Source organism: Peromyscus maniculatus, chromosome 6, assembly GCF_049852395.1.
Source record: "Peromyscus maniculatus bairdii isolate BWxNUB_F1_BW_parent chromosome 6, HU_Pman_BW_mat_3.1, whole genome shotgun sequence".
Classification (NCBI taxonomy): Eukaryota; Metazoa; Chordata; class Mammalia; order Rodentia; family Cricetidae; genus Peromyscus; species Peromyscus maniculatus.
In genome coordinates this window covers 118284997-118304859 of record NC_134857.1, presented here as the reverse complement: position 1 = coordinate 118304859, position 19863 = coordinate 118284997, and the positions used below count along the sequence as shown (strand labels likewise).

The window sequence follows — 19863 nt, the reverse complement described above, 5'->3', positions numbered from 1 at the left end:
ATTTTAACAGATAATTACTACTTAGTATATTTAAGCCATCTTTAGGCATACTTATGTATATTTAATTCTAATTACAATGTGTATATAGATGGCCTCAAAAGGACCCCCTAGTAGGAAGATAATTTAGTTGGTAAAGTGCCTGCCATACAAGCATGGGGACCTAAGTTGGATTCCCTAGAACCTATGTTTTGTTTTGTTTGTTTTGTAAGCCAAGCACACTGGTACACATTTGCCATCTCAATACTAAGAAGGCAGGGATTGGAGATACCCAGTAACATCACCTAATTGGTGCGTTCCAAGCCCATGAGAGACCCTGTCTCAGAAAATAAGATAGATGACACCTGAAGACTGACATCCAAAGTTGACTTCTGACCTCTACATACCCATGCACACATGTGCACACAATACACACATGCAAGGACCCCCATATAAGAAGAGGAAAGCTTCAAGACAACACAGGAAAAGACCACAGCAACACATGGATATGGGGGGCAGATACAGTTAAACTTTTTTTTCCTTTTTTGGGGAGCGGAGTGGGGGTTTTGAGACAGGGTTTCTCTGTGTAGTTTTGGTGCCTGTCCTGGATCTCGCTCTATAGACCACGCTGGCCTCGAACTCACAGAGATCCACCTGGCTCTGCCTTCTGAGTGCTGGGATTAAAGCCATGTGCCACTGCCGCCCGGCTGCAGTTAAACATTTAAAGAAGTGAGCCACATAGAGCACGTGGCAGCTGACCCCACTGGAAAACCTTAAGAGCCAAGAAAAAAGATGGACTCCCGAGTTCCTTCCACGGGAGAAGGACAATATAAAGCAAGCTTGAAAAGTGATTGATTCTATCCTTCAGGGAACACGGGCTCTGGAGATTCTTTTTTTTTTTTTTTTTTTTTTTTTTTTTTTTTTTTTTTTTTGGTTTTTCGAGACAGGGTTTCTCTGTGTAGCTTTGCGCCTTTCCTGGGACTCACTTGGTAGCCCAGGCTGGCCTCGAACTCACAGAGATCCGCCTGGCTCTGCCTCCCGAGTGCTGGGATTAAAGGCGTGCGCCACCACTGCCCGGCTTCTGGAGATTCTTGGACATGGACAACAAACACCCTTCTCAGGGGACAGTGACCCAGAGCACACAGTGACAGCGGGGAGCTCTCTGGCTGTCAGTGTTCTGGAGCGATCCTCAGCACACCGGTCTCTGCAATGACCCTACACCTGAGCCCAGGCTGTCCCCTACCCACTGAAACACTCTCTGTCTAGCCTGAGAGGGCGAGGGAACGGCGGAAATAAAGAGGAGACATCTGTTTTCCACAGACCATGTCATCTCATACTCTCTGGAGCTCATCAGAGCAAAACAAACAACAAAGATTCCACAGATATTTGCATTCAATAATAAAAATACAAAACGGGACATATGTGAATGCATAGACTGTTTATCACCACCACAACTTCAAACATCTAATAGCTTTCTTAAATATTAGAGACAACAATCTCAAACAATGCCTGTGCTATCTAGCTTAATCTATTCAATATGCAGCTTATGTGCCAATTAATTGCGTTTCTGTTAGCTTAACAGCTGCATATGGAGTCCATATGAGGCAGAAGTCTTTGGCCGCTCATTCCAAAGCATAAGAGTAATACATAATAAATAACCTGAATAGTTACTTAACATAAGCAAAGTTGATGTTAATCAAAACGACTGAGCCAAAACTGTCAAGTCGAGCCAAATGGAGTGAAAGTGCTGGGACTTGGCAGCCTGGGTGATTCGGGATGCAGGCATCCTACCAACAGTGCCCACCAAACGCCACCTTCACCCCAGCTCAGTGTGTAAATGGCGTGCAGACACTCTCACCACTGGCCACAGGGACTCCTCATGCTGTCCCTCTGCATGCTGTCCCGAGAAGTGAGGCTGAAGGCATCTTAGACCCATAAACCCCTGAGCGGCCAGGAGGAAGCTCTGTCCCCTGGTTTATAACTTGTGGTTGGACAACAAAAATCCATCACTGAGAGAGAGGATCGGGTGACTTATAAGCAACAGAGACTAGATGATTTTCCATGTCCTTTTCAACTTATAAGTCCCAAGGTTACATAATCAGGTCCGCAAAAGGCCAATTAAAGCACGGTTCCTTCCAGTGCTCTGCCCTAAATAGACCAACCAAGGAACAATGAATTAAATATTTGCACAGCCATTCCTGTTCAAAAGAATTCCAGCCTTCTATTCTTCCCACTGCAGGCTAACCTTTTTTTAAAGACTAAGGAAGATTTGGCTTCCCTTAAGAAAACTCCCCGTCTCTCAATTCTGGAATTAAAGTCAGAGAAGGAAGTGAGCAAGGAAGGACCTTTAAAATTAAAACTGTGTTTTGAAAGGTGCTTAGCAGTAATGAATGAGCTGTGAGCTGTCCCTGGCTGTGATGCAATAATCTCACAGTTCAGGGTTTATTTTCTAGTCCTATCTACAAGTCAAAAACACAACTGTGCTCTTTCTGCACGTACTGTAAATACTGAAGCTGTCTCCAGACTTTATTTTGAACTTCAAAAGGGTTTATTTTATCAGGTCTGGTAGCTCGTGCCTGTAACTCCAACACTGGAGAGGCTGAGGCAGACAGACTGCCATGAGACTATGAGACTAGCCCGGGCGAGCGTGTCTCAAACAAATTAACCAAGGGTCCCATATAGTTTGAAATCTTATAGTATGCTATGATAAAGACATTTTATTCTCTTAACATGCATGAAACTGTCTAGAGGTCAGACAGCAGTAATTCAGGTCATTCCCCCCCCCCCCCCACACACACACACAAAGACAATACACACCTATGTTTAAGACAATCCAAGGATTTAAATTGGTATTTAATATCCATTAATGATACATATCTATATTTAAATTGAATATTCGTATATTTCACAAAATATAAGAATTCCCATGTTGTTGTTTTGGTGCCTTCATTTCTAAAATATTGTTCCTTCATCTTAAGGAAAAATAAGTAAAACGCTATCTCAAACTTACATGCAGTTGTTTCAAACCCTAACTGAACAGCAATTTAAAACTCCAAGCATACAGCGAGAATACCAAGAAATATTAAATATTACAGACTCAAGGAAAAAAATGAAAATGCCACATACAGTTAGATCATCTAGACAGCTCTTCGTTCCATTTATTCTCTCAAAAACCAACAGGCAAAGCGAAAGGAGCTGAAACCAAAGAGACACGATTTTCCTTAGGATGCCTGCTATGACATTCAGACACTAAGAAGGCTGCAGAGCTGTTCTCCTTGGGCTGTCGGGGGTGGGGGTGGGGGTGGCTGCCCTTCCTTGGCTCCATGGAGCACCAACAACAGAGCGGGCGATCAGGGCAGCTATAGTATTCCGCCCACAGAAAGTCGTCATCAAAAACACAGAAACGAAAGATGGACGCTCCCCTTGCAGCTTCTTATCCCTGGCAATTCCTTCTTCTAAAGGTACACAGTTTTTCAAATGCCTGCGGGAGGTTTATTGATTTTTCCCCCTCTTTCTGGTTGAGTGAAACCAGTGTTTATTCACAAGGAATTGCTCTGTATGTTGAAAACATTTATTCTAAATGTTATCCTGAGGGGTAAGACACTGGTAAAGTCAAAACACATGCTTAAAGGGTAGTGATGTAACAGTTTCCACTTCCAAGTTAAGGAACCTTGGTTTGCTACATTCACAGCCTCGAGGATGACTAGAGTGAAACTCTAAGATGTTTGCCTGGTTGGCTGGTTGGTTGGTTGGTTGGTTGGTTGGTTGGCTGGTTGGTTAGTTGATTAGTTGATTTGTGCATTTGTTTGCTGCTCTCAGCATTTGGGCAGGAGTTTCCAGTCTAATATAGCTGAATCAGAAGTATTACTGGGAAAATAAGCATCATTCCTTCAAAGTTCTATCAATGTTTTTGTATTGCTTTCACAACAGAAAAGCATACAGAAAGTGCCCTGTTTAAAAATGCATCAATTATATAAAATGAACAATCAGACCACAACCCATAGAACCATAGAGGCTATATATATAGCATGGAGGTCCCTAGGATGACTGTGGCATATAATCAATTTCAGTTTTACTCAATTATTGAAAAAAATAGCCAAATGAATGGAAACACATGAACTATGAACCAAAGGCTGAGGGGCTCCCAGCTGGATCAGGCCCTCTGAATAGGTGAGACAGTTGATTGGCTTGATCAGTTTGGGAGGCATCTAGGCAGTGGGACCAAGTCCTGTGCTCATTCCATGAGTTGGCTGTTTGAAACCAGGAACTTATGCAGGGACACTTGGCTTAGTCTGGGAGGAAGGGACTGGACCTCCCTGGACTGAGTCTACCAAGTTGATCACAGTCCTCGGGGGAGGACTTGTCCTGGAGGAGGTGGGAATGGAGGGTGGGCTGGGGGTAAGGGGAGGGCGTGGGAGGGGGGTGAATAGGGGAACCCATGGCTGATATGTAGAACTGAATGGTATTGTAAAATAAAAAATATATATCACAAAAAAAAAAAAAAAAGAAAAAAAAAATGCATCAATTAACAAGACTCATTCCCAAGCTGAACTAATAGTAAGATGGGGGCGGGGGCGGCAAAAGGAGGGGACCTCCTAAGACAGACTTCTGAAGTATTTAAAGTTAACCTCCTGTTAATCTGAGATATACCCCAAATTATTTTTCCTTTTGTGCCTGAACTCCTCGGTGGCCATGGGGTTCACATATTTCTGGAAGTGGAGGAGACTTTGGCTTCCCAGGTCCAGCACTTTACAAGAAAAAGAACACAGGAAGACAAACACGTAAACACATTCTACAACTGCAGCACCTCCAGAGATTGTGACTTAATACACACATGACTTTTCAAACTGTTTAAACATGGGGTTTTACAAAGTAAGATTCCTAGAGATTCAGAGTTCCAGAAGAGACAACTTCAAACCACAGCAGCAAATAACTTGAGTAAGGAAGTTGTTTCCTTTCAACTCCCTTTTAATCCTTTGCTCTAGTCGAGGAAAATTCTGCATTTGGTGCCAAAATGCCAAACCCTCTTAAACCTGTTAACTTCCACTACAACAGAGGGAACAAGCTGTTGGCTCAGCCTGCCAGTGGGTTCCACCAGCTACCTAGAAGTTAATAAGCCGTATTGTTGAGTAGATATGTTAAATTTTTCCCTTTTAAATATATATTTAAGGTTTAAAGCACAGAATTTATTTCAAAGAAAAGAATAAGCTTGAAATGGACTGATCCCTACGACTCAAAATATCATCAGCTAACTGGAAGCATCAAGTAGGAGATTACTCAAGACACATGCCACATCACTGGCCCCTTTCTCAACTACCGAATCCAAGCATGGGTTACAAGAATCCCATGTGACATGCATGCCCCTGAAAGACTCTGGGAAGACACAAGAGTTTGTCCAAGGCCATGCTACTTGCTTGCAATGATTGCTCCTTGGAGCTTGAGCTTGGGATCATGGGGGCTGGAAGGGGACTGAGCACACCTTCTACATGGGAACCAGTGGTGATATTCTTCCTGCCTGCGGTCTTGCATGTCCTAGCCTTTTCTTCCAGGGACAAGGGAGCCTAGCCAGGAGGAAGACCGTGCTTAGATATGACAGCTGGTACCTTCTATGTCCGATAGCTATATTGAGATACAAGAACATCACACATCCCATTTATGTACCAAAGGAGAAGCTAGTCAGTCCCTCACTCATTCACTGAGATGAGTGGCCCAATCCACCAATGATCCAGGTGGTGTGGGCCAAAATCCTAGCTGGGCATCCCCTGAAGGGACATACAAAGGGAAACTCTCAAGTCATTGCTATCACTTACAGGGTTTTCACTTTTATGACTTGAAGAATATATCAAAAAATATAGAATATGACATGACACCAAATGTGCAGTGTTTACAATGAGAAGCTGAAACTATAGTTAAGCTACCTACAGAGCTCAAGAATACCCAAGCTTAGCAGATGCTAATCGAGTACTCCCCATCTTTCAGCCCAATACCAGATGTCAGGCTTAGTACCAGAGCTGAGCTTCTGCAACGTGACTTCCTGGTGCAAAATTCTAACACAGGCAGTATAGTATGGTTTTGCAAAGAAAATAAAGAGTCACTATAACCAGGTGCGATGGTTCCTCTTCACTGTCCAGTTGACTGGGCTACCTAGGAAACACAAGAGCCAGCATTCTACTTTCTCTGCATCTTGGCCGATCAAAATGGGAGAAGTCCCAGCCATGTGACCACCCAGCCATGAATACTGACATGCCTTGCCCACCACCTGCGGAATGTGAGCCAAAACGAATCCCTCTCCTCTGAATTGCCTCTTACAGACAATTAGTCACAGCAATGAGAAAGTAACAAATGCACTGGCTACTGAAAGTGAGAAGTTAACGATAAACAAACAACAGCTATGAGTTCACAGCCTGGGCGTCATGATAAGAATTTTGTGCCATCTAAGACAGTAAAAGAGCACCATGAACATTTGCTGGGTCTATCTTTCTTTAGTTATTCTGAAAATGCATTTACAGAGAACAAAAAATACATATTACACTGTACAATTATCTTAATGGTTCCCAGGAAGGGAGGGGAAAGCCATCAAAAGACAGGTGGTGTTGAAGAAGCAGTGGTGGCTGCTAATATGAACAGAATATTCCCGGCTGCGTATACACATCTGTTCTCTCGTCCTCGTGACTGGGATAGATCTTTCTAGGTCTTTTTTGCTTGTTTGTTTGTTTGTTTGTTTGTTTTTGAGACAGGGTTTCTCTGTGTAGTTTTGGTGCCTGTCCTGGATCTCACTCTGTAGACCAGGCTGGCCTCGAACTCACAGAGATCCGCCTGGCTCTGCCTCCAGAGTGCTGGGATTAAAGGCGTTGCCACCACTGCCCAGCTAGATTCTAGGTCTTAATAATCCTGCTAAGAATATTAATTAACCAGTGGTGTACACGCCTAAATCCCAGCACTCAGGAGGCAGAGGCAGGCGGATCTCTGGGAGCTGGAGCCCAGTATGGTCCACACAGTAAACTCCAGACCAGACAGTCATCACAGTGAGACCATATCTCAAGAAAGGAGACATTAATTAAGCCGGGGGGGGGGGTGTACCTTGATGGTAAGACACTTGTTTGCTTGCTTGCCTGCCTGCCTGCCTGCTTGCCTGCTTGGCATGTGTGAGGTCCTGCACTCAAACAGAGCTCCTAGCACTAAACATAATATTAAAACTACTACTGAACATGCCATTTTGCAAAGGGAGAAAAGACTTAACCAGGACGTAGGCAATTTGTCTAAGGTCCTAAGGCTGGACTGGGCTGGGGTAAGAACTGCCACATTCTTGAAGCCCAAACTCTTAACAGCAGACTCCTCCGCATAACAGGTGCACACCCAGTGCCTAAACCAAAACGCACTACGGATTACTCTGTACTGCTGAATCATAGAAATGGTTCTCCTGAGCTGGATGTGGTGGCACGCACGTGCCAGTAATGTCAGCACTGGGGACACTGAGGCAGAAAGATCGTGAGTCCAAGGCGGTCTGAACATAGAAGAGCATCTCAAAAAACAAAAACCTCGAATTTCCCTGGAAAATGAATGCATGGCCTACAGTCCTCATCAGCTAAAGGTCTGGGCCATGCAAACACAGACTTCAGGACGGAACCTCATCATGGTTGGATAAAAGACCTACTGGGCACAATGAGGTTTTAAGGTTCCTTGGGAGAAATATCAACACTGGGAGAAAATTTTTGTTAGAAGCAAAACGTTATACTTTGAGAAATGCTTAGGGCAAGTGCTCCCCTTTTATTAGGACAACTTAATTGAGTACACAGCATTAAAATAGCTGGCCTGAATATTTATTAGAGCACCAGCTGTTCCCTCCAGATTTTTAGAAATTCAAGCTCTGGTGCCAAGTGTAATTTGGAAAGAACGTTGGACAAGTAGAAGCCTATGTCGTGCGCCTACATCTAAATAGTAAATAGTCGCTGGAAGCCGGCAGAACATCACCACGCCCGCGGCAAGGGTGGCAAACTGTCCTGCCACCCATCCTTGAACCTACTCTGTTAATAAGACTGCTGACTATATATTTTTAAATTATACCTTAAAATTCTTAATTAGCAATCCTTTACACATATATGGATAGTATCGCAAGGATAGCCATAGGGTTTGTGTGCCACTCTGGTTTTACATTTTTTCGTTTGTTTTTATTTTGTTTTCTACTCTAGGAGTGGGGCTATCCCTAATGAAATGTCTCAAAGTATGGAGGTTTTAATTGAAAATTTCAACTCTTTCAAAATACCTCCACTTTAGGTACCCGACTGTAATCAAAATACATAGTTTTTAAGGGGGTGGGGGAAGAAAGAGAGAAACTAGGGGATGGAGAAGAAGGGAAGGGAGGAAGGGAGGGAGGAAGGAAGGGAGGGAGGGAGGGAGGGAGGGAGGGAGGGCGGGCGGGCACCTGCACCGGACAGAATACTCCGGATATTATACTGAAACTTCACTGTAAAGAAAGCTGAGACATCGTCTTTGTCCTCCATGTTTGCTTCGCTGTCCCGGTCCTAGCGACATTACCGCTGAACTAGACCTGGGGGAAGAAACGTCCCTTCCATACCGTGCCCTGCAGCGAAGTCACCTGTGAGGTCCTCAGGTTGGCCTCACCACTGACTTGCCTCCCTCTGAAGAGAGTGCTAGCAAGGTCAGAGGCTCTGGCAGCCCAGGACACAGAGGCCAGCAGGAAGAGCTTCTGTGGACAGGAGGGCAGTGCTCCGGAGGGAGGACGGTGTACGGCAATGCTCCGGAGCACCTCGCCATCTGTGGTTTACACAGGCGGAGTTTTCTGGCCTGCCTGCTCTAACTAGCTTCCATCCTTCTATGGCCCTGATGGTCGGCACATTCACTACGGCACATGCGCTCTTTAAAGGCATGCTCTCATTTTGTTTTTAGGGCCCTCGGGTTTAAAAATAAAGTGGCACTTCTGGATTAATAAGAGATTCCTTGCGGGATTAAATGGGCTGCATCTTTTATCCCAGTAAGCGAACAGCAGCCGCTTCCTGTGCTGGTGCAGCCAATCACCCTTTGCTCACGCTTGTACCACCTATCTCCCTCAAAAAAACGGAGGGGCCAGGTCAAGACACATCTCTCCTACCCCAAAAAATAAACTGCAGCCTGGTTATAAGAGTTATCTGTAAGACTTTTTCTTTTAATACAACACTAATTTCACCAATTATACCCTGTCTGGACCTACTAAATCAGATTTCCCCAATGAAAAAAAAAGAGATTGAGGTTCTCTAGCTTGCTGGTGTGTCCAAAGGGGGGTGAAATCGCAATTTGTCATATCCTACAGAAGTCACATCATCCATGAGAAAATTCCATACTGGAGCTATTGTTTAATATACTTACATATTTGCTTACTTTCCTGTCTTATCACTACCTACTACCTACCATTTTGACTTTTGACATTGAAGGGGATACAAGCCAGGGTCCTGTGCATACTGAGCAAGAACTCCACCAATGAGCTTCTTCCTCAGTCCCAGCATCAATGTTTTTAAACCTACCTTAGCCATTTCGGCTTCCTTGACTAGAAAGATGAATCCCATGGACTTCTAAAGACTGCTATGATTTCTCTTCTTCTTCACCCTCTTCGTCCTCCTCTTCTTCTAATTTAAGCAGGAACCTTTTGCTATGATCTGTACCACATAAAGTACGAAATCTTAGTGCCAGCTTCTGGTACTGTTGAAGGGAGACGGAGCCTTTAAGTGCGGAGCTTCTCTGGAAGAAGTCAGGTCATTGGAGACATAACCTTGAAAGGATCCTGGAACCATGGCCCTTTCCCTGACCTCTTTCTACAGCTCAATCACCATGGCATGAGTAGCGGCTTCTTCTGCACACTCCTGCCAAGATGAGGTACTTGTTTTCATAGGCTCAAAGCAACAGGACCACAGAACCACAGACCTCTGGAACTGTGAACCAGAATATACCTTTCATCCTCCTAAGTGGTTATCTCAAGGATTCTGTCAGAGTGATGGAAGGCTGACTAATATTTTTCTCCCTCTTTCTCCATGCAAAACACTTAATGGAATTTCAAAATAATGAAACTAACAGCCAAACTTCTCTGGAGAAGAGAGACATACTGGCTCAGTCTCCCCCATGCACAACACCCCTACAGCCCTTGAGGATGCTTATGGGTACTGCTGAGTTTGAAAAGCAATGGGCCAGAATAAACATTTAAGCCGGTCTATTCAATAGCAGATCCAAGCTGAAACCGTTAGTGCAAAGGGTAAGGCTTCCGAGATTAGTGCCCACCCTGGATGCATAGGCTTAGCGGAAGTTCACTTGAAAAGGAGATGGAAGGTGTAACTTCACTAGAAATTCAGCCTGAGTCAACTATGTTCCCTGGCTGTTGGGAGATGGCTGCAGTTTAGCCTGAGTTAATAACTAATGTTTGCACTGAGAGATTTGCTTCTTACAAAGTGCTTTCACATGTATAATCTCATTTAATGCAGGATAATGGCTCTGGAAATGTAGTTTCCCAGTCTTCCCGATGAGTAACTAAACACTGCTCTCTAATGTGAGAGTAACTTCTTCCAAGCCAAATCAGCAGAGTAGAGGCTTCTGGCTCAAGACCCGGCTTGGAGCTCAAGGGTAACAGCCCTCTGGAGGGTGGGAACAACTCATGAAAAATTTGTTCCATTCCGGTTCCTACATTAATGAGAGTGCATGCAAATGAAACCTTGGGCGGAACATCATGACCAGAGCCTGTGACCAGGCCAGAGCACAGCCTGTCCGTGAGACACAGGAGGACCTGGGATCCTTGAAAAATGGGTTTAGAGATGGTATCACGGCTATTTAAAATAAGGAAGGACCACAGAGGAGGGATAGAAGTCTTTGGATAGGACCATGCAAGGCAGGCTTCTCATAGAGGTTCAGGTAACAGAAGGATGCTGTGGGAGCCTAGAGCTCACACCATAGTTTGAAGAAGGGTGCTCCCATGAGGGTAAGGGGCTGTGGGCCAGGGTGCCTGGGCACCGGCAGGCAAGGGCAAAGGGTTGGTACCTCTCTTATCACTGTGGCCAAATACCTTGCAGAAGCAACTCAGGAGACGAGCAGTTAATTTGGGTTCACTGTTGAAGCCATACAAAGATGGAAAGGAGGAAGTCATAAAACGTTACTGATAACACATTAGTCAGCTGAAAAGACAAGAAGGGGGCTATTGTGTAGTTTCAAAGTGACTTGGCAAAAAATAGTTACAAGTTGCCAAAGCAACAAAAGTACCTACGTGAGCAGAGAAGCTTGGCAGACAACGCCACCTAATGAGATGCATGGAAGCAAACATCCTCCTGGACTCTGCCTCCCCAAACACACAGTGGCAACCTAAGCCTGGTCCCGCCGGTAACCCACACAGAAAGCAGTCAGTCCGCCATGGGTTTACCATCTTCTGAAGTATCAAGATCCTAAGAGGGAAGGGCTGAAAGACACTTAAGAGACGTAAGCAGACACGCTGCATCTCTCTGGCCTGCACGCCTTTGCCTTCAATGGCATTACTGAGATGGGGAGAGTGATGGAGGCCAAGGACAGGGAGGGAGATGTATAGTTCCCCGGCTTCGACTGCGGTACTGTGGCTATCAAGGAGAACACTCCCGGAGACCAACTTGACACTGAGAGTGTTTGTGAGAGCCACCAACTAGACAACTTCTTTGTCATTGACCGTGACAAAAACAAGTTGGGAAACTTAAAAATGAATAACTTTTTTAAATATAAAACTTTATCAGTTGTTATCTTCCTACAGGTTTCAGTTTAAAATTAAACCGAACAGTCAACACTAGGGGCTGGAGAGATGGATGACTCCGTGGTTCAGAGCACTGGCACTCACGTGGTGACTCACAACCATCTGGAACTCGAGTTCCAGGGGACCCACACCCTCTCCTGGCTGCTGCAGGAACCAGGCACGCATGTGGTACACAGACATACATGTAGGCAAAATACCCATACATAAAGAATTTTTAGTATTTTTAATTTAAAAAAAAAAAAAAAAAGAACCAACCATAAGTTGGGAGGCTGACAATTTCAGAGAGGCGTTCCATCGGGTTTGAAGACAGATGCAACTCTAACCAAATGTTCCAAAGACAGGCTCCCCTTAGATGCGGGTGGCCTGTTACAGAAGCGAAGCCTTCCTTGACCAAAAGGACGAATCCCACGGACTTTCTCAACATTCTGAACGTCACTCATTCAACAAGCATTTACGAAATACTTCTGTGTTTCAGACAACATACTGGGCTTAAGGAAATGACTGAGAGACGGTCCCCACACAGGAGGCCATTATCATCCCATACAGGGTGATAAAGTCAGAATTCTGAAGACAATCATTTTCAGGCAGTCGGTATTATGTGTAGAAATAAACATATGACTCAAAAATACCCTCGTTAGTACTCTAATTGTCATTTATGAGTTTTTCAACAGACTACATAATAATTTACTATTCTAGCATACTCTTTAAGAACATTTCATCCTAAACTTTGGTGTGTGTGCTTGTGGGTGGTGTTAATTGTGGCATATGCAAAAAACTTTATCACTTTTCAATTATGAACAGATGTAAATGACTTACTTGATGTTTAATTTTAGAATAACAAGCTTCTTCTAAAATAAGTCTCAGACTGAGAAACTGGGGCTACAGCCACAGAACAGACTTAACACCCCAAAGCAAGCCCTGCAAGCGCCCCAGCACCACAAAGCCATTTCACATCTCTGTGCTCCAATTTCTTTACTGGTCACAAAAATACCATCCTATGTTTTTGTAAGATAGATACCTTTCCGGGCTTTTTCAAAGGACGTCTTTGTGAAGTTGTGGCTTTTGAAACCGCACACAGTCCTAGGCACAACAGCTTGCATCTACAGCCCCAGCCACTCATGGGACTGAGGAAGAAGTATCATGTGAGCCAGAGCTGGGAACCAGGCTGGGTCAGGCTGGGCTAAATAGCAAGACCCCACACAGAAATCGAGAGCGCCTTGCTTGTACTTTTGTAAGGCACAACATGCCAATCTGAATGTCGGACAGAGGGATCCAACTAAATGAGCTGCCAGCCGCAACTTCATGCAGGACCGAATGTTACCTGGTTTTCTGGCTTTTGCCGTTGGCTCCATCTCAACCTTCAAGACCACCACCCAGCAGCAAGAATGCGCGGCCCCAGAGCGAAGGCTGGAGTGGTAAGATCGTGCGTCTTGACTTTCCCCTCGAGATCTGCACACCTTTCCTACACCTCTCTCTCACGACACTCCCATAGCCACATTTAGCTTTCTTCCTACCATCTCCCTGTAATTCAAAAGGCAATTTAGACTCCCATATGGTTGCCATCGAAGCTAACAGATGTCTAGCAAATTAAAACAAAAATTATGACTTATAAACTGCTGATGTACCATCATTCCAGAACATCTCGAAATTTATACTGAATCATAAGATAAGACTTGATGCCCCACCCCCAGCCCAAGGCTCCCTGAATCTCCCTCCTCTTGGAATTTAAGCCCCGTGGAAACAAATTACATGCAACATTCTGCCTTCTATTCTAGGTAAACCTCTGCTGGCAACACAGAGTAAGATCTGAAAGTACACCACAGAGACATTGGGCCTCAAACACACAATAGCTTCCTCAGTCCTTGGACAGCACAGAGAACAAAATAACAAGTGGTCCTACCAACTAACTCAAGGCTTCTGCGGACCAATGGGGTCAGTTTTTTCTAATAAGTCGTTTTCTAAAGATGGCTGAAATCACATCTTGGTCGGGGTTATTGCTGTGATGAAACACCACGACCAACAGCAACTTGAAAAGGGAAGAATTTATTTCGCGTGCAGTTCCATGTAACAGTTTGTCATCAAAAGCAGTGAGGGATGCCGGGCGGTGGTGGCGCACGCCTTTAATCCCAGCACTCGGGAGGCAGAGCCAGGCGGATCTCTGTGAGTTCGAGGCCAGCCTGGGCTACCAAGTGAGTCCCAGGAAAGGCGCAAAGCTACACAGAGAAACCCTGTCTCGAAAAACAAAAAAACAAACAAACAAAAAAAAAAAGCAGTGAGGACAAGAACTCAAGCAGGGCAGGAACCTGGAGGCAGGAGCTGATGCAGAGGCCATGGAGGGGGCTGCTTACTAGCTCTCTCCCCATGGCTTGCTCAGCCTGCTTTCTGACAGAAGCCAGGACCACCAGCCCGGGGACGGCACCACCCATAGAGGACGAGACCCTCCCTAATTAAGAAAATGTCCTAATTAAGAAAATGTCCTATAACTGGATCGTATGGAGGTGTTTTCTCAGTTGGGATGCTCTCCTTTGGGATAACTCCAGCTTGTGTCAAGTTGACACAAACCTAGCCAGAACACCACATAATCTCCTACAAAGTGACCTTGACGCTTCCCTATCCAAGACAGAACTAATAACTGAGAAGACTCCATGGGGGCTTTTATTAATGTGCCAAAGGGCAGTGCAGTGAAACTGCCTGGAAGCTGCTTCAAGTCTGAGAGACAGCAGAGTCTAGATGTTGCGTTACAGCCGACAACCACAGCCAAGCCATCAGTAAGCACCACCTGCCAGTCACAGGTGAGCACCAGCCAGGGCTCCCCACCCAGAGGAGACTTCAAAAAAGGCCAGCCACAGTTCACAGCAACTGCACAGAGATCCCCAGCCTAGAATCATCCCTATGAGTAGTTCAATCGCCAAACTTGGAACTGTAATAATGAGGTCTTGTTTTAAACTACTAAAGTTTGGGGGGGGGGTTGTTATGTGCAGCAATAAATAACCAGGATGTGGACATTCATTTACTTGCTGGGAAACAGTTAAGTGCCAAGGTCCAGAACAAAACATCTACGAATGGTTGGTCAGTGATGAGATACGAGGATTAACTCCCCAAAGGGCTGAACTTAAAACAAGACCCCTCTTCTCCCCTCTCCTCCTCCCCCCAAAGACAACTCAGTGTTTCTGAGAAATATCTTCCTATGGTGACACCCTCAATAAAATCAATCCCTGCTGGCTTGAGTTCTTCCAATATAGAACAAGAAAAACAAAGGTTTTCCCCTACCACCCTGTAATAACTAACAAGAAAGGAATCTGTACAAGATGTTGGCTTTGTTACTCAGAATATCACAACTGTTATATAAAAGAATTAGAGTTTTACACATGAAACTGTAATTCTAATAATAAAAATATAGCTAATGACTCAGAGGACTACATTTGAGATTCACGGTGCAGATAGGGAAAGATGCCTGCCACGCCAATAACTCAGCAAGCAAGGAAAATTTCGTGGAAGACTCACTGAGGAAGAAATGAAAAACAAATTAGTCTGTGAGTGCATCTCGGTACAGGACAGTCTATCACTAGACAAGCCTTCCCATGAATGCTTTCCCATCCCAGGCTACTGCTCATCTCTTATATTTCATTTTTCACGACATACTAGAACTCAACAAATTCTTTGTCAAAAACAGAAAGAACCTCGCCATTCACCCAAATCCTTCACTTGAACGTCGGAGTAACGAAGGCCCAGGGCCGTGAAGTGACTACCAGTCAAAGTGGTGATTAGCACGAGATCTGAACTGTCACAGCTGCCTCTGTGTGCTCCCTTTTATTTTACAGGAACTATTACTTTCAAATGTCTTCAATGAATTTCAAATTTAGTCTACATGTCAATGTGAAAATGAAAGATTGGGAGCCCGTGGTCTCTGTGAGCAATTTCTCCTTCATAACTAACTGTACAGCCGGAACACCGACTCGGCCGTTTCTGGCAATGACAGGCAGGCTGATGGCTCAAGAGAGTAGAGGTGTGCAAGTTTTTACAGCCGCTGCCAGCTCCCAGTCACCAGCATTTTAGTGTGGATTGCTTTAATTATAACATGGACGTTTTCCTGCTGCTTTCTGCTAGAGCTACTGGCCCTGATAAAATGGGACATTTAAATGCAAGGTAATTTGGAGACAGCGAGCAGTATAAAAAAGGACTAGGGGTGGACCTTGGTACTGAAAGGGCAGGGAGCGAGTGGAAAGGACTCACCTAAGTAGGCGCCTCCTCAGCGGCGCTGCCCAGGAGTGCTCCTTTAGTCTCAGTCTGTTCTCTGGCTTCCCACAAAACTACCTACCGCCCACGGGAATACCTTCAAAATCAGGCGAGCTGTGGGCCCTATTCTGGAACTCCCCATGCCAGCAATCTGCAGTTTTGTCGGGGCTCTCCACAGCTCAGGGGTTTTGCTGCAGCCTAATCCAGAGACAGGGCTAAATTTGCCTTTGTGCTCTCTGCAAAATTACACCCAACTGCCAGGGAAACAGTCCCCAATCCTTTTTATTTCCTTTTCACTCCCTGCTATGAAACTGCGGAGAAAGCCTGTGGGTGCTTTTTGTTGCCTGGTAGCTGAAATGTGCAACTTTTGGAAGTGTTCAAGCGAATGAAGAGGCCTGGACGCACCGCCCCTGCAGCCCCATTCCGGGCCCTTGCCTCTCATAGTTCAACGCTATCAGAATACCTCCCTGGGAAATAGCCTACCCACCAGTTTTAAACATTTCCAGAAAGGGTCCAGGAGAGAAGAAAAAAAAAATCATTTCCTCCTGCTCTATTTACAGCAGTGTGTGTGTGTGTGTGTGTGTGTGTGTGTGTGTGTGTGTGTGTGTGTGTGTTGGGAGAGTGGGGGTACCACATACGATCACTGACACAAAAAAATCAAAAACTGACTGGTTGGCCATGGTATCTATTCCCACACCCCCTCATCAACCTGGTCCAGTCCTGAGAACAGATGACATGCTGACACAAAGTCCATTTCCTTTCACAAAACACACATGGCCACTCTGACAGAAAATAAAATAAGCTGGTAAGTGAGGGGGGAAACTGAACGTGAAGAGGATCTACAACTAGTCTCCCAGATGTGCACATTTACAGCAAACAGCCACAATTAAGGGCAGTCCAAATTAAAATGCCCTGTACTCAGACCGCTGGATCATGGTTTATTTACCTCGCAGAAACTTGGTAATACCCCCACGGACGGCCACCATCTTTACCGCCCATGGAGAGAGGGTGCCAGTGAGGAAGACAGCCGAATAGGAAGAGGTGGGCTGAAAAATAACATAGTCTTCCAACCAACCATTTCCCCCTTGTCCTGGGGAACTCTTTGTCTGGTTGAACACGTTTGTGAGGTCGCAGAAAAGAATCAAAACAAAAGAGTAGGGTCCCAGCCTGATTACAATAGGCGCCCGGCACAAGGCAGTGCCAAACAGAGCACGGTTTGAACCCGGTGTGCAAGCAAGCAGCTGCTCTCCTGCCTGGCCAGTAAAACAGGTCTCACACACCTTCTCCCTTGCGTTTATTTCTCCGAGGGTTACTAAAACCCGGCCCGCTGTGTGTCACCCCTTTAAAAAGGGAGGACGTGAGGCACGCGCACACCGAAACATATGTTGACTGGTGACTAGTTATTCCACAAGGATACACAGAGAAATAAATCCCTCCACCCCACACGCCCACTTGACCAGTCCATTATGCAAAGGGAGCGCTTTACAGCCGGAGAGGAGCTTGCAGGACGTGTTATTTACGTGCACATTACAGAACCACACGCCACGGCATCTGCATCCTACACAAAGCCCGAGATGGTGCAAGGAGATACACGCTGAGCACGGCACAGACCAGCCGCGGCAACACCGAGCCAAGCCCTCGGCCAATCAGAACGGCGCTGGAAGGTGGATCTCGGGGTCGGCTCTGCCCGATTAGCCTGCCCCATTATGACACCACGCTCTGCCCAACATCCAGATCCCACGGGAAGCAAATCTAATCGGTGTGCTCGCTCGTTTCTCAAACTGCCGAGCCGTCCTCCCATCCGTACCCAACCTATTTACCCCTCCTTTTAAAAAAAAAAGAAAGAAAGAAAGAAAAAACAAAAAAGCCACCCAGAGGCCTGGCTGCCCCCTGCCCGGCTCGGTTCCTCTTTTCACCTCCTCCGGGTCCTGGAAAGGATGAAGTGTTTCTCTCCCCCGCGCTCGAGCCGGGAAGGCGGAAGGTAGACGCCTCTCGCCCCGACTAGGGCAGGCGCCCCGGGGGCGGCGAAAAGTAGAGGCAGCGACCACGGCGGGGGACCGTCGCCCACCCATCCGCCACAGCACTTGGAAGCCCGGGAGCGCTCCAACTTACCCAAAATATGACATTGAAGCCAAAAATGAAGTATTTGATGCAACAACTGACTTCAGGACCCTTGTAGTGCTTCCCGGACATCCTCTGGGTTCATGAAGACACTTTCCCCGCCAGCCCGAGTTTGGAGCCCCGGAGCACCGCGGCTCGGAGCAGCCCGGCGAGCAGCGGGGCACGCGGGGCTCAGCCGCGCGGACCGAGCGGCTCCGGCACCTCCAGCCGCGGGCCTCCGAGGCCGCCGGGACGCGGTGGCCGCAACCGTCGGGAAGCCTCGCCGAACCGGCACGGAGCACAAAGCGGGAGCCTCGCGTCCGTGCGCCAGGCGGCGGGTCCGGCGCTCGGTCCCGGGGCTCCGGGCAGAGGCGGCCGCGCAGATGCCGGCGGAGACGCTGCCCGCTGCCCGCCGCCCGCTCGCGCGCCTCCCACCGCTCGCTCGCTCCGCCCGCCGCTCGCTCCGCCCGCCCCGGCTCGCAGCTCCGCCCGGCGCCCGGGTCGGCCAGGCGCGCGCGCGCGCTCGACTCGTGCCCGGGAGCTCCCGAGAGGCGGCCGCACCACGCAGCCGCGCCACCTCTGTCGCGGTCCACCCGTCCCTCTGCTTCGACTCCTTGCTCCCCGGCCCTTCTTCCCGAGCCCCATGCTGCCCCGGGGATCCGAGGGAGCACCCCGCAGCGCACTGGTCCAGAGCAGCCTGGGCAGAGGGACCGACCGTGGTGGATGAGCTGAGGGTCTTCCTTCTCTCGGCCACCAGCAGCTCTGGAGGGACCCCAGAAAAGAGAGTGGCTTCGGGGCGAGAGGGCTGGATGAACCCCTCCCCAACACATACACGCCTGGACAAGGTCCCCATGCGATCTAACCACTACGTCCCCCAGCACCGCTATGTGGAAGAGCAGACGCCTTGCTACCCAACAGCAGAGCAGAGTGTTATGCGGGGCTTTGCTGAAGGGTACAAGGGGAGTTAGGGAATTGAAGAGAAGAGGATGGGGGTGTGGGCGTCGCAAAGGATACTCCGAATCTCTCTGTGACTAACCCAACCTTCCCACTGGCCACAGAGACGATTTCATCCTGCAAATGGGGCCGAGGAAGGGAAGCCGACCCAGAGGAGTCTTGACCCAGGTCCACTTCCACAGCACGAACATCTCCCCACCCTTGGTGGAATAGCGCCCAAGGAACACACCTGCTTCCTAACTGAGGAAGCGGATCCAGGAGTTACAGGACCGACCGACCATCTTCCTCTGGGGGATCCCAACTAAATTTATAGACTCAGACCACTCCTGACCGCTAGGAAAGCACGGGACCGAGGGTGGAAACTGAGAAGCACGGGTGAGCAGATATCCAGCAACTGTGTATCCACACTCTTCTCAAGTGCAGGGAAACAGGTGACAGTGTTTCGTGGGAAGAGAAGGAAGAACAGCTAAGAAGTGTGTGGCAACATCTATGGGAATTTGCTTATGTCTTCAAACATCTATGATAGAGATAAAGAAAAAAAATCCAGAACCACCCAGGGAGATGGCCTTACCAGGCCCAGGAATGTGCATGTTTAATAAGCTCCACGGGTGATAACTTCGGGGTCTAAGGAGGCTGGAGGTCCAGAACAGTCCTGAGCACGGTTTTGCTAAGTAACTCCCTCTGCTTTTGCTCATAAACTGGTTTCGAGTTGGCAACCTGCAGTGAAGCTTTGTAAGGCGAGTCTACCTTTACTTGCAGTAAACCCTTTCTGCAAGGGCCTAGCCTTCAGAGGGATTGGAGTTAGGTTAGAGCCCCAGTTATGAGTCAGGATACCCAAAAGACAGGAG

The 19863-nt window shown here is 47.1% G+C and overlaps 1 protein-coding gene across 3 annotated transcripts in view; it reads right to left on the bottom strand.

Annotated features, from left to right (window-relative positions):
- Tspan5 (tetraspanin 5) overlaps positions 1-18213 on the bottom strand; it is a 174991-nt gene extending 156778 nt beyond the window's left edge. The window contains exon 1 of one of the 3 annotated variants that reach the window (XM_006995504.4): positions 18074-18213. In XM_006995504.4, the coding sequence (XP_006995566.1) occupies positions 18074-18154 (81 nt within the window). In that variant the 5' untranslated portion in view covers positions 18155-18213. Of the gene's footprint in view, positions 1-3102; positions 3254-18073 lie in introns of those variants that run through there. The other 2 variants (XM_042280007.2, XM_076575055.1) reach the window with 2 other exon arrangements.
- Between the last annotated feature and the right edge of the window lie 1650 nt (positions 18214-19863).